Here is a 15,528-nt window from a genome sequence, read left to right on the forward strand (position 1 = left end):
CAGTCAATTTTGACTCTGAAAGATGATCAGTATTATTAATCTAACCCAACAAACTCTTACTCTAGATATTTTTAAATAAATAAATTGTATTTTGTGTGGAGGAAAATTCGTGTAAAACAATTTCGATTTAATTAGAAAAAGATCAAATATAGAATTTTTATCTTAAATTCTTACTGATGAAGCACCTTTTGCAGTTTTTGTTTGGTAAAAAAAGCATTTTTCGAACAAGATTCCCGGGTTACGGGTGAAAATCATTGAGAAAGAAATAAAAAAAAAGAAGATGGTAAATGTATACAATTCACAGGAGAAAGGAAATAGCAGAGGTAGACAAGAGTGAGAGCTAGAGAGAATAGAAGACTAGGGGGGGCAGCACAGGGAGCAGGCGTGGAGTCCATTTGAGAAACGAAGTAGGGGCAAGAGCGGTGAAGGGGTGAAGCGTGAACGCTAAAGAGGGAGGAGTAGCACTGCTTCCTGTCGTTGGCGTTAGCCTAAAAAAAGGTCCACTAATAGTTGAATCTTCGACCGAATGTTTTCTCAATGTGACAAAAATGATAAAGTGTGGAGAAAAGTGGGCATTGAGTAAGGCTTTCGACACCTCAAACCATGACAGAAGCCTCGGACGAGTGAGTAAAAGTTATTAAATCATCTCGACGACATTCTTGTTCTAAAGGGTGTCGTTTTCATAATTTTGGAATTTGCATCAAGTGTTAAGTGTTTTGGTGTTGGGGATCGAAATCTGTTGATTCTAAAGCTAAGGTTTGGAAGTTGAAGGGAGTTGAAGGTTTATTTTGTGACCTAACCTTGAAGGTAACGTCGTTGTTGAGGAAAATACCGATCGTTTGCCACCGACAAAACACCCACACACCCCTGTCTGCCCTCCATCAAGTGAACACACGTTCTGGGGCATTCATGAAGAGAAGTCATGCGCGGGTGTGAGTGCGTGTGTGCACGTTGCCCGTTCATTCATCGAATCGATGTCAATGCGTACGCCTATTTCACGTATTTCCATGCTTTTTTCCAATCTTGTCTTCATTAATGTTAAAACTTTAACAAAATTAGTTTATACTGAGAATGCATCGACGTTGGTTCTTATTAAAAGTTTGCTTTGAGGTGACATGAGTGCGGATGACATGGACTCTGAGAGTCTGGGGTAGGGCGAGGATTTTTCATTAAATCAATTTCTGTTGAATAATTTTCATATTATTACATTAATTCAACTTATGTTATTTGTCTTTCATCTAGTGGTAACTGTCTGGTGAGAGTCCAAGCCCAGGTGATGACGAGAGATGACAGCTCTGGAGGATGGGTTCCATTGAGTGGTGGAGGGTTGGCCAATGTATCTGTCAGACGGAGGGTAACTTCAAGCAATGCTGGACATCTTCCAGGAAATTCCAATGGCACTGGTGGAGGCTCTAGTTCTGTTGCTGTCATCACTCCATCATCATCGACTCCATCTACTACCACTGGCATAGTTACTTCCAATCAGAGTCTAGGGTCATCTAGCACATCTCCACCAACCGCGGCTAAGAAAAATCATGAATACTTCATTTACGGAAGACGAATGAAAGATCAATCGGTAAGAAAAACTTTCACTTTTTTTGATGTTTACAATAGTAAAATACAAAATTCTCCAAATATTAATGTTTCATTAATGAATTAAACAGGTCGTGCTTAGCTGTACCATAAAAAAGGACTTCAAGTACCATAAAGTGATGCCAACCTTCCACCACTGGTGCACGGGGGAGAAGAAATTTGGCCTGACGTTCCAAACCGCCGCTGATGCCAGGGCTTTCGACAAAGGAGTTCGCAGTGTACTGGAAGAGCTGTTGGAAGGTGATTGATAATCTACGAATTAATCATCTACTCACTTGACATTTCAACGCCGAGTGTTTCATTTTCACCTATTTAACGCTTTTTTGTCTTGTCTCTCTGCTATTCTTTGGATTATCTACTTACTTGGTAAGATCTATGGTAGAAGCTTTTGTCTCACTAATAAACTGCTTCTTTCATCAGCTAATTCAATACATCAATACTATTCAACAGGGCTCACGGATACAACCTTGCGTGGTGATCATCCAGATGGAGGTGACGATGGAGTATTTATGGTAATTTTTTTTCATTTATCTATATTTATCTAAAGGGCACATATTCTCATGTAGAAAATTAAAAAAAAAAATTGTTGCTTATGCTTATTAAAATGAAAATATTATGAGATGAACTATTACATATTTCTTTGAAAGAAATCCATGTTGCTGACTTGAGAATTTTTGTTTTAGGAAAAAAATGTCTCAAGTTTCAAAAATCTTTGATAATGTAATCATATACCTATTTCACTATTAATACATCTTAAGATTCATATCTGATACATTTCATAATTTTATAATTAACTAATATCAGTTGTTTTAATGAGAATAAGCTCCTAAAAATGAATGAAAATAAAATAATTAATTAAAATATTTTGTATTCTTCCAGGCTGTAAATCTCCCTGCAGATCCTCCTGATCTTCGACAGTCATCGGACCCACCTCGTGGAATAGTTCGTGTACCAAATTATCATTCCCAGTGTGGTGATCCTCCAGATCCACACAAGTCAACGTCAATTCATTATATCAGCCCGTCCGTCAAGGTCGCGCCGACGCATCATCATCCACTCGACTCGAGTGGCGACGTGAGCTCCGATAATTACCCTTACGTGCAGTTCACAACTCTTAACCACGATTACCTTTATCCTGTGATCGACGATCATAAAGGCGATCGAAGTCCTACCGAACGTCGTAATTCATCAGGTTCACTTAAGAAACCCGACATCATTATTTCACAACCTACTAAAAGCTCCGAAAAACAACGTAATGCAAGGTTACGATGTAAATATTGTCAGGAAGTATATTCGGAGCATCAAAACCCTAGAGGGTCTTGCGAGTATGCACCTGATCCTGTTAAAAAAGGCATCGCTAAAGTTTCGTGCCTTTTGTGTGCTCAATGTATGCTCTATCATTGTATGAGTGATGCAGAAGGAGATTTTGCACAAAATCCTTGCAGGTATCTATTTTCTCATTTCAACTAATTTGAAATATTAATTTGCTAACTCTTTCTTTTCCGTATAGCTGAATATGCTCAATCATGAGTACACTATTTATCAGTTATTCACTCAGTTAAAAATTCAATATTTATATGAAAACTATTTATAGAAAAAAAAAACCATTTTCTATAAAACTTATTGTGAAATTGTCTCTTAGAAAAACTTATAAATTCTCAGAACATATTTACTAAATTTCTATCAAATATTGATAATTAATTTTTTTTTTTATGATCAATAGTATACTACTAATCCTTATAATGAGTCCTTCTAAGAAAACACTTAGTTTATCAGAAATCAAACTTGATTCATGTTTATATTCCAAAACTTCATTCAATTAATCTTTCAATTGCCTTGATTTTCTCAAAAAGTGAAAGATAATTAAAGTGACACTATCACTCCGATTAGTATCTGAGATAAGTGTTTCATTATCTATCAATGATTTCTTTATTGCGTTTTTAATTATTTACATTGCTACTAATTTATTTCTTAATCTTAAAAAGACCAATCAACTAGTATTAATATTATATCGTACTTTTTAATTGAAATTTTGTTGAATAACAGCTCATTAAAAATAACAATGTTTTTTGAGTAAGAATGTTTATTATAATTGAATTTATTTTGCAGTTGTAGTGCAGAAGATGGTTGTGGTCGTCGATGGTTTGGTCTAGCACTATTATCATTAATAGTACCATGTCTCTGGTTATACCCACCACTTCGTGCAATTCACTGGTGCGGAATGGCATGTGGCATATGTGGAGGACGTCATCATCCAATGGAATAACGGGAGGAACCCTTTGATATCTCTGCAGCATTTACAATCGAGTCGCAGTTCTCGGTTACAACCCGAAGTGCAGTGGCAAATGTATATGAATGCCATGACCTAAGCATGGGCCGATGCCAGAGATATCAAAGGGGTAGACAGCTTCCTGTTCACGCGCTTATACATCAGCGCCATTTGTAAGTACTTCCAAGATCGTCTTCAGACATGACCATTTCATTTAATTCACATTGAGGATACAGATGAAGAAAATATATATGTGAGTTAGAGAAGTTTGATTTGACAACGTTTCGCTCTCTAGTAAGTGCATTCTTTTAACACAAACTCTTAACTCATGTGCTAATTATATTCGTCATATTACGGTTAATAATTGACTTTGGTCATGACTTTGACGTGGATTGGAAAGTTTAGACCAGTAGACAGATATTTTAAGAACAAGAAATGCTTTAGTTTTTCTTCAACCAGTAGATTTCTTCCTGACATTGAATTTCATCCAATTTTTTTTTACAATAAACTGTTTCTATTTATATTTTTATAACAATAAGTATGTATTATTAATCTTTAATAAGTTTTGTAATATTATTAACTTGTTCAATACTGCTTTGTATTTATTTTCATTTTAAAATAAGATTTTTTACTTATATTAATATTAAAATGTTGTTTAGTGAAGTAATAGAAATCTAAAACAACCATGAATTTAATTGAATATTGTGTGGGTGTAATCGAATTTTCTAGACACGGAGAATCTCTTAATCTTGATCGAGTGAACTTTATCGTACAACTAAGTATTTTATGACTTGATTTTTCAAAAATGAGTGGGTTATAAAATGGATATTTTTTCCATTCTCAATACAGTATCCACGAAGAGTGAAGACAATTTTTTTTTCTTCTTACACTAACAACTTTTATATATATATTTTTTTTGTAAATATTATTTTCTAGTACTTTAGAATACACATATAATACTTATTTTTTGTCTTATTTAATCATCCTCCTACGATATCATACATATTATTGGATTTTTTTTAATATCATTTAAAATAGGCAGGAGTTTGATCACTTGTATGTATTTTTTAGTTAATAATGAATAGAAAATCAATCAGGTATTAATCGCTTGGTTAAACTGAATTATTCTTACACTAAATTCATTTAAAACAAACCAAATTGTCGTTGGAAATCTGCTGGATTGAATATGAAAATAGTAAATCAAGGCAAAAAAATGTAAACGAAAAAAGAATCTCTAGAAATAGAAAAATACAAAACTGAATATTATGTTCCCCGATCTATGTTTCTAGTATTCTAGCAACCCTAGAGCTTTCATTGTACAATTTGTGAACGTGCCGAAAAGAAAAGAATGGGGAAATAAAGATAGATAAACAAATGATAAATAACAACTACAATAATAATAATAATAATAATAATAATAATAATAATAATAATAATAATAATAATAATAATAATAATAAATAGAGTTAATAAGAATATTATTATTAATAATTGTAATAATAATGAAATCAACAGAAAAGTGGAAAAACTTTTCTTCTTCCTCACATTACGCAAAAAAAATAATGATATATGGATGTATGCAATTGTATTGAATGAATGTTGATGAATAAAATGTGAATATAGACAAAAACGTATGATTGATTAAAAATAAGTATCGTATTGCTAAGAACCATTGAGTATTTCTTACATTGTTTTGTTTCCCTTTTAAATTGCAAGTGGGAACACAATGAAGCTTTAATGTCGCTTAACTTCGAAGAAAAATTACAAAAAAATTATCTATCGTTAAATTTGAGGGAAAAAATACCAACAGTATGAGATAAAATTTTTCAATATTTTCTGTAATAATTTCAGTTAATAATCAATGTTAGAAATTGACAAATAAACAAAAATAAATAAAAACAACCACGTGGACGTGCAACCAATGAAATAAGGAGCTTTGCTATATTTTTATGTAATGAGAACAAAGTTGAAAATATTAGTTAATGGTTTATTAAACATAAATTAATCAAAGAATTAATATATATATATATATATATAAATATATATAAATAAATAAATATATATTATTGTAATAAAATATGAATAAAAGAAATTTCTGCGAAAAAAATTCATACGAAATTTATTGTATATTCTTCATTGGTTGAACGATGGAGCAAGATTTACTTACATTGACATTTATCCTACCACTGAAAAACACGAAAAGAGTAAAAATAAAAAAAGAATGTAAGTACAAAGGCTTCTCTAGATTACATGTGAAGAAAATGAAAATGATAATGAAAAATAATAAACCTTAGTATATTCAATTTTATATTGACTTTTTTACAGTTTTGTATGTTCAAAAGATGACAGTGTATTCCTGATGGCTCAGAAGAATACACTCGGTCATTTTTTGCTTTAGGATAGCACATGTCGTAGTCGTAAAATTACTTTATACACTCGTATGCGCACTCCTATGCACACCTATAAACATATTTAGTTTACAAAAAAAAAAAATAATACATTAAGTAATTAGAATTGACAAAAAGAATTATATATATATATAAATATAAATATGTACGTATAAATAATGTATTAATGTTAATATGAATATTGGTATGTCGATATTAATATTCAATGTTTAACATTTAATAATGCTCTTTTTGAGGAAGCAGAAAAATATTACACAATAAGCGGATATCCTCGTTGGAATTATATTTGATAAAAAAAATTTGAGCTAGAAGAAAGAAAGAAGTAAATTTAAAGCTAATTTATTTAGAAATTTTGGTTTAGTATATGCCGATAATTTTGATAGAACTAATTTATTGAATATTCATTGAATTAGTAGTACAGTATATTAAATATATGAATGAACGCATGTAACAATTTCACAATAACATTTTTAATTATTCTTATTTTAATAATTAATAAAAAATGAGCTTCATGTGTCATTATTTCGTGATCATATAAAATTGTCTCATTTATCCATATTGAAAATTTAATCTTAAATTTAAGGTCTCGAATGTAAATCGGTTCGAAGATTAATTGAATTATGTAAAAAAAATTTTTTATTATATTATTAACAATAATTATCTTTCAGTAGCACAAAATTGATTTAAATTATCAAAATTTCTTTTAAAAATTGTTCTTAGAAAATTATTGAAGAAGAGTAAGGCTTTTTTCTAGCCAATTAGCATGAACAAAAATTCACTGAATTAAAAGATATATTTTTTATTAACATTTGCTGATTTTCCGTTAAAAAAAATGCAAATATCTTTGATTAAGAAGAAGAAGAGGAAAAAGAAAAAAAGAACAAATTGAGAAAGTTAAATAGAATAAGTAGAAAATTTCTAACAATTTAACGAGCAACGGTTAAAAAGAAATTAAACTTAAGATTTAAAATTTTTCACAATCATGTAAATACGATGTATTATTTACTGCCATAATTAACAGTTGGTTGAATTTTTAGAGTAATTTTTATCCTATTAATGTTTTTACTAATTTCAAAGTATTGTATTGTTGATGTAACATACTCGTAAGCATGATAATTTTTACAATTGTGAAAGAGATAGATGATTATGATGACGATAATGACAATGATGATAATGACATTGATTATAATAAAAAAATTATTTTTTAATTTACGAATAAGTACAAAAACTATTTTCTCAATAAGGTCGACTTGTGATGACAACCAAATGATATATGTGATCGTCTTCGGTCTCTGTAAAAATAACAAAAAGGAAAAATTAAAGTAGAAGACAAGACGATTATGAAATGATTAATAAAAGCACCGGATATATAAGAATGTATAAATGCGATAGAACGATTGTTTATCTATTTAAGTTGCTTTTTTGTCAAAAGAATGAGTGATAGTGCCGAGAAAATGTGATACTCGAATTGATAAAGAAACAAGAAAATTATAACAATAATGAATAACGTGTCTGTAACTATGTATCGAACTTACATTACAACATAACGCAAAAAATATTAACTATGGTTAATTATAAGAAATATTAATTGAGATAAATATTTAAATAATAATTCGTTGTTCGAATGATTGTGTAACGCGATGAAAACGACGACAATTTTATTAATAAATAAATGTACATGTATAAATTAAATAAGTTAAATTAAAACAAGAGACAGCAAAGCATGATATACATGAAGATATAAAAACTAATTGAATTACAACAAAAGATTGTTGATGTAATTAACAAATAATTTTGAGATTTTATCTGATTGATCAGATTTAATCTCTTTATTAAATCTGCCACTATTTAATGGAATGAAAGAGTTAATAAATAATAAATTAATTAATTGATTAATTTTATTGACTTGAATATTAAATATTAATATATAAATTATAAATTCATTTAAAGTCTATAAAATTGTATATGTGGCAGTAATGCAATGTTATGACCTTTCTCGACGAACTTATTCTCGGAGTAATTAGCTCCCAGAATTAATGCTACAACCCATTAAATAAGGTTTTAATCGAAAAAATCATAATATCATAAATGTTTGATTCTTGTATCATTGTAATTAAAAATGTGTACCATAATCCCCATGTACGGAGAATAAACATTGTATCATGATGGAATATGATCTAAAATAATTTTTTTATTATTCAGCTATTGAAAAAAATTAAATTTTGTTTTGTCTTTTTATATGAGTTACTTTTTGGTAAAAAGAATGTTAACTACAAAGTTATAATCATGTGAGTTCATTTTAAATATATTCATTATTTACATCATAATATATAATTTAATTAATAGTAAGTATTTAAAAAATAATCGTCGAATTTTACACGGTACTCATAAATCTTTAATGAGGTGTAGGCGTGTGACCATCAACATAAAAATTTCTTGTAGCTTGTGGTAGCTCTAATCTAATACCTTCTAAATCTTTTGATAAAATAATTTGACAACCTACAACAAATATTCAACAATGAATTATTCCTGAGTTTATCAACATTATTAAATGTCCGCTCCAAAATGACTACTGACCTAATCGTGAATTTTCTTTTAAAAAAGGTGCTAAGTCTAAGAGATCTTCTTCTTCATCTGTTGCAGTAGGAAGTTTATCTGTATAATTATGATCGACATAAACATGACAAGTAGTACATGCTAAAGAAGCTTCACAAGCTCCTTCCATTTCAATTCCATATCTATGCGCTAAATATAAAACATTGTCTCCAACTTTACCTCTCACCGGCGTTTCTTTACCTTCTTTATCAATAAATACAACGTTTACTCTGAAATCATTTCAATAAATTATATTTAACGTTATATTATTAATGCTCATACTATCATTACATTTATAAATAGCATGTTTATGTAATAATAATAATACTAATAATAATTTTTTTGTCAGTTTATTTACATTTCTTCAGGTGATTTGGGATCTTTCATTTCATACTCTCCATGAAATACAGCTAAAATAAATCAACAATGCAATCATTGATGTATTATTAATAATTAAAAATGTTCTATATTTAAAAGTACTCATTCATCAATTATTTTTATAATAAAGTTTTTTAAAAATAAATATCAACTTCAATTTTTGTTGACAAATAAATTAAGTTTACTTACTATTTGTTGTTCGAAAGTATCGACTATTTTTTTTCACTAAAGATTTAGCTGCTAAATAATTATTTTTTGTAAAATAACTTTTTAATATAAAAGATCTTATGATAGAAGGCATTTTTGTTTACACATGACAAGTTATAAAACTTTTAAGGTTATTTGATTCATCTCTCTGACTGAGAAAAGAGTGAGAGAGCTCTCATTATCCGATATAAAAAAAATTTTCGAGTATTGCCATCTGGATCTCAATCTAATTTTTTAGAATTCGAGCGGTGTCCCAATTCTCAGTATGGAAACATTAAATGTCTGAATATTTGTGCTCCAAAATCATAATTTATAAATGTTTGATTAATGAATATTTTCGTAAAAGTGGTAAATAAAAATTAACATTTACATTTAGATGCGTATAATTGCTCAATCGGCAATACAGTTTTATAATAGAGAAACATGGCGATTATTAATGCGACAAGTGGTGCAAAGATGAGTGTTTTCACGTCTGTTATTTGATTCTTTAAAATTATTTTTGATTATAGACTAATGTAAAAAATCAAATGTTACGTCGACGAAAATTAACATTGAAATTCTTTTGCATGACAATGCGAAGGTGAAGTTGATAGGCGTGAACTTCGCTAAAGTGATCAAGTGATTGAATACTTTTCTCGTGTGCTTAATCTTTTACTAAAGTGAAGATTCACGCTAACATGACACTGGTCACAATGAAGGCACGCCAAGGCAATCTTGATGATGACACAGACGATATTGAACGAATGGAAGAAAATAAAGATTGGAAAATACCAATTGTTTTTAACAAACATCGGCATACTTCTACCATTGAAGGCATCAATTGTATTACTCAATTTTGGAGATTAAAAGAAAGAGTTAGAATTTTTTTCGTTTAATTTAATCAATTTAATAATTAGATTTTCATACTCATAATTTTTACATTCATTCATTTTTAGATGAAAACCGTAAGTGTGGCCTTAGTTCTCTGCCTCAACGTGGGTGTTGATCCTCCAGATATTGTAAAAACTCAACCATGTGCACGGCTTGAATGCTGGATTGGTAATTGAGTATTTTGTCTATAAAATATTCGTATTTAATGAAACTTTTTATTGTCAATCAATTATGTAATTTATTCATAATTATGGAATCATAATACATAATGTGACACGCAGTAGTAATTTTGTCACACTCAGTCGATAAAGAAATTAATTTTATTTCTTTTCTAGATCCGCTATCTGTGAGTCCACAAAAAGCTCTAGAGACAATTGGGTCTAATTTACAAAAACAATACGAACGTTGGCAGCCTCGTGCTCGTTACAAGCAAAGCTTGGATCCTACGGTTGAAGAAGTTAAGAAATTATGTACTTCATTGCGCAGAAATGCGAAAGAAGAGAGAGTTTTATTTCATTACAATGGACATGGAGTACCAAAACCAACAAGCAATGGAGAAATATGGGTTTTTAATAGAACATATACGCAATACATTCCACTATCGGTTTATGATCTTCAAACTTGGATGGGCGCACCAAGTATTTATGTTTATGATTGCTCAAATGCCGGCATCATTGTCGAATCATTCCAACAGTTTGCTGAACAACATGAGAAAGAGTATGAAAATGATAAATCAGCTGTTCAACAAAATCGAGCGACTGGAGTACAAATGCCTTCTTATAAAAATTGTATTCAACTCGCAGCTTGTGCTATTAATCAAATTTTGCCGATGAATCCAGATCTACCAGCTGATGTATTTACTTCTTGCCTCACTACGCCAATTAAAATTGCCTTACGATGGTTCGCCATGCAAAACACATCCAAGTTAGTCCCCGAAGTGACCTTGGATGTTATTGATAAAATTCCTGGACAATTGACTGACAGACGTACAATGTTAGGTGAATTAAACTGGATATTCACAGCAATAACTGATACAATCGCATGGAATACATTACCTCGTGATTTGTTTCAGCGATTGTTTCGACAAGATTTACTTGTAGCAAGTTTATTTAGAAATTTTTTACTTGCTGAACGAATCCTTCGTTCATATGACTGCACACCAGTTTCGTGCCCCAAGTTACCCCCGACGTATCAGCATCCAATGTGGCAAGCATGGGATTTAGCATTAGATTTGTGTCTTTCCCAACTTCCAATAGTTGTTAATGCTGAAGACAAATTTGAGCATTCGCCTTTTTTCGAAGAACAACTGACTGCCTTTCAAGTATGGTTAACACTAGGATCTAAGAATCGAGATCCACCAGAACAATTGCCAATTGTTTTACAAGTTTTATTAAGTCAAGTTCATCGATTACGAGCTCTGGAGCTTCTTGGGAAATTTTTAGATCTCGGTCCTTGGGCTGTTAATTTAGCTTTAAGCGTTGGAATATTTCCATATGTTTTGAAACTGCTTCAAAGTAATGCTAGAGAGCTTAGACCACTTTTGGTATTTATCTGGGCTAAAATTCTCGCTGTAGATAATTCATGTCAAGCAGATTTAATTCGTGATAATGGACATAAGTACTTCTTATCAGTTCTTCAAGACGTCACAATTGCAAGTGAACATCGCACTTTAGCGACTTTTGTTCTTGCTTGCATTGTAAATAACTATCCTGCGGGACAAGAAGCTGCTCTTCAAGGAAGCCTAGTATCTATTTGTCTTGAACAATTAAATGATCCCAATCCTCAATTACGTCAATGGCTTTGTTTATGTCTTGGAAGACTTTGGCATAATTATGATAAAGCACGATGGTGTGGAGTCCGTGACATTGCTCATGAAAAACTTGCGAGTCTGCTTCAAGATCCGGTACCTGAAGTAAGAACTGCCAGTGTATATGCCCTTGGAACTTTTATAAATAGTGTAACTAAACGAAGTGAACATGCTAATAATATTGATCAAATAATTGCAATGACGTTAATTAATACTGTCACTCATGATATGTCACCGCTGGTGAGGAAAGAACTGGTTGTTGCATTGCAATGGATGGTTTTACATTTTGAAAATTCATTTGTGACGCTTGCACTTGCTGAAGAAAATTCTCGCAAAGATCTAGTTGTTGAGACATTTTTCCCATTCAGTGGAATGCGACGAATTGGATCCAGAGACAGATTAAAGATGATGCCATCTAATAATACTCATGGTTACGATTGCACAGATAGTATGGGCCAGGATAGAATAAAAAGAGTATCTTCATCATCTTCAATTAGTAGTTTAGGTATTTTAAATTTCTCATTAATTATTCAGGTCTAGAAATCTGTTTTGTCTCATGTCATCTCTTATATAAACAACTTTGAAATTTAACAATTTTAATCATTAACTTAAATCTAAAACTGTATGAGAGATTTATAGACCTGTTGAATTTATTTATCATCAAGTAACTGAAATTAATACCATCATAAATCTCCAACAAATTTATGGTTTGTTTCACTCTGCTCACTAGGAAATAATTGGGAATTCGTAAGGAAGCCTTGCGAGTCTCTTGGTAATGTTCAACCATTAATTATATTAAAATATAACATTCTAAATGATTTATTTATTTCAGGTCATAGTTCGCTTGGGAATGTACCTGGTGTATCATACGGAAGTGTTTACATGAAGTTATGGCATGGTCTTGCATCGCTGGACAACGACCCTCATCCGGGTGTAGCTGGAATGTCTCAAAAGGTGACAAATCATATACGTAATCAAGTGAAAGAATCTTCAACGCCGAAAGAAGTTGCTGATACAAAACTTGCATCATCTTTATCACTTCCTCCTTCACCATCAAATCGAACCAGTTATTTAAATAAGGAGTCTCCACCTACAACTAACTCGACATCTGAATTATTAAGAGCAAGAGTTCCACCTTACCCAAATCGTGTAAGAAAACCAATCCCAAATACAATATCGGAGGAGACTGACGATACTTCTGGGATAAGAAAGCCACTGATAACATCTCAGTTTGTTGAATGGAGCTGTGCTCAGTTTGCTCAACCCGTCAGTTTTGACAATGAGACAGAGTCCACAAGTGATATGGAGAGCAGGGCACATTATGAACGCGAATGGAGATATCTAAGAAATAAAAGGCAACGACGGGAGGCAAGAGAGGAGCAACAAAAGGCTCACGTATCACGAATAGAATCCCAAGTGTTTCATAGCCGATGTCCTCAACAGCCTGAAGTGTTGTTATTTCATCCGTTTGATCCACATTTAGCTGTGGCCTCTAAAGACAATTTCGGGATATGGGACTGGCAGTCAAGCACTAAATTGATGTATCATTCTACGCGTGGAAATAAAATAGGCACGAAAATTACATCGTTAGAATTTATAAATTCTCATGATGTCTCTTTGTTGATGACAGGATCAGATGATGGTGCAGTGAGAATTTGGAAAAATTATTGTAATATGTTAGGACGTGAGCCAACACTTTTAACAGCTTGGCAAGCTCTTGGAGATGTACAGCCTGCCACAAAAGCTTCTACGGCATCTGCAGGTCTTGTTACCTCTTGGGAACAACGTTCTTTAACTTTAGCAGCTACTGGAGATGTACGAATTGTTCGATTATGGGATGCAGAAACTGAATTAAAAAAACAAGATATTCTTACTGGTGCTGATTGTTGTGTTACTTCTATTGACACGGATGGAACAGGTATTATGTTGCTCTCAAAAATTTTCACGGGGCTTAATTTTTTAGGACAACAAAAAAACAATATAACAATGAAATTTTTGGCCTCCTTTAGGTGCCATGATGGCCTTGGGTTGTGGAGATGGTTCAGTAAGGCTTTTCGATCGCCGATTACCACCTGCTGAAGCGAAAATAATGACCTGGCGGGAACACAATGCATGGATCCTTGGTGCTTACCTCTCAAAATTCAATGACCCGCAATCGGCGTGTTTGATCACAGGCTCTTCTAGTGGCGATGTTAGAATATTTGATCTCAGGAAAAATACTTCTGTGAATGTCATACAAATAACCCATGGACTGACAGCTTTTACAGTGCACCCAACAGCAAATATTTTTGCATGGTATCTTTCGACCTGTTCTATTTTATTTTTTGAGGGTGCCGGTATTTTTATTCATGAGTTTATACTTATATTTTCAGCGGCTCAAGTCATCACTGTATTAGTGTTTATAATACAACATCAGGTCAACTCTTGAATACAATTAAGTTTCATGAAGGATTTATGAGCTCACGAATAAGTCCTGTCGGATGCTTGAACTTTCATCCGTATCGTGTGGTGCTTGCTGCTGGATGTATTGATAACTCCATTACTGCTTATGCCGCTGAACCACGTAGATGACCGTCAGAGATAGAAATTCTTCATGGCGCGTACGTATTTTAATACCAAAAACATGAATTACGTAATTACAATAATTAAAATATTATTGAAGGAAATAAAAATTACTACAAAATAGAAATAAAAATATTTTAGAATTAATAATCAAGTCATCGTGTATTTCAAGTCACAGAGTAATGTTATTGTCTAGTAAGCAAACCAAGCGGAAATAATTTATAGCACAGCATAACGTGATAAATGAATTAGAAGATGATTGTACATAAAGATTGATAAATTAAATATTCAAATGCTTGAAACGCTATATCAATATAATATACGATAATAAGTCATGAATGTACATAGTTAACAAAAAAGTATACTTAATAGTCCTTAATACGGTGGAATGCTTCTTTTTTTGCAAATAATGTCAATTTAGGTTAAGAGTTTTACAAAGTCTGCTAAAAACTGTCTCTATGAAATTCTATACTGAAGTCGTTTCATAGTAATCGACTACGTGTCTTGCTTTCTCTTGTATGGCACAATGACAAAAATTTGTTATTAAAATTTTTGTTAAAGGGCGGAAGAAAAACGTACAATACATGACTTTAATACAGACGATTATCATCTACGATGATGATGATGATGATTCATTCATCTTGCCGCCTTTGTACATATTTGTTTAATGATATTAATTAATAAAATTTTAAAAATACATCATGTCAATAACTAACATTCTTTCGTTTTAATAACATGAAAATGTAATTAATTTTTTTTATTAATAAATACAAATTGCCATTGTATATAATTACATACATTATAATTATCAGCAATTCAAAAAGGTATAGGTTGATCAC

The 15,528-nt window shown here is 31.5% G+C and overlaps 3 protein-coding genes across 8 annotated transcripts; 2 read left to right on the plus strand and 1 right to left on the minus strand.

The window, feature by feature from the left end:
• The first annotated feature begins 384 nt into the window (after window positions 1–384).
• Spred (Sprouty-related protein with EVH-1 domain) lies at window positions 385–6,113 on the plus strand. Of its 5 annotated transcripts, none has more exons than XM_035078048.1 (6): window positions 385–623; window positions 1,243–1,576; window positions 1,665–1,833; window positions 2,014–2,105; window positions 2,473–3,038; window positions 3,703–6,113. In XM_035078048.1, exons 1-6 carry the CDS (start codon window positions 604–606, stop codon window positions 3,857–3,859), a joined length of 1,338 nt encoding a protein of 445 aa, XP_034933939.1. In that variant the 5' UTR covers window positions 385–603; the 3' UTR covers window positions 3,860–6,113. The 5 variants fall into 5 exon arrangements, with proteins under 5 accessions (XP_034933939.1, XP_034933942.1, XP_034933938.1 ...); XM_035078051.1 differs by having other exon boundaries at window positions 386–623; window positions 2,044–2,105; XM_035078047.1 differs by lacking the exon at window positions 385–623 and adding an exon at window positions 630–1,150.
• A 2,380-nt stretch (window positions 6,114–8,493) lies between these two features.
• Window positions 8,494–9,780, minus strand: Fdx1 (Ferredoxin 1). Its single transcript, XM_035078057.1, has 4 exons — window positions 9,433–9,780; window positions 9,224–9,275; window positions 8,848–9,095; window positions 8,494–8,769 (listed from the first exon to the last, which is right to left on the minus strand). The coding sequence occupies exons 1-4, from the start codon at window positions 9,542–9,544 to the stop codon at window positions 8,666–8,668; spliced, it is 516 nt and encodes a 171-aa protein (XP_034933948.1). The 5' UTR covers window positions 9,545–9,780; the 3' UTR covers window positions 8,494–8,665.
• A 78-nt stretch (window positions 9,781–9,858) lies between these two features.
• On the plus strand, window positions 9,859–15,474 carry raptor (regulatory associated protein of MTOR complex 1). 2 transcript variants are annotated; one of them, XM_035078043.1, is made up of 7 exons: window positions 9,859–10,304; window positions 10,386–10,488; window positions 10,656–12,632; window positions 12,858–12,899; window positions 12,960–14,045; window positions 14,137–14,422; window positions 14,500–15,474. In XM_035078043.1, the coding sequence occupies exons 1-7, from the start codon at window positions 10,128–10,130 to the stop codon at window positions 14,696–14,698; spliced, it is 3,870 nt and encodes a 1,289-aa protein (XP_034933934.1). In that variant the 5' UTR covers window positions 9,859–10,127; the 3' UTR covers window positions 14,699–15,474. The 2 variants fall into 2 exon arrangements, with proteins under 2 accessions (XP_034933934.1, XP_034933935.1); XM_035078044.1 differs by lacking the exon at window positions 12,858–12,899 and having other exon boundaries at window positions 9,860–10,304.
• Window positions 15,475–15,528: the final 54 nt, after the last annotated feature.

This window comes from Chelonus insularis, unplaced genomic scaffold (genome assembly GCF_013357705.1).
Source record: "Chelonus insularis isolate UGA/USDA-ARS -01 unplaced genomic scaffold, ASM1335770v1 contig_150_pilon, whole genome shotgun sequence".
Taxonomy (NCBI): domain Eukaryota; kingdom Metazoa; phylum Arthropoda; class Insecta; order Hymenoptera; family Braconidae; genus Chelonus; species Chelonus insularis.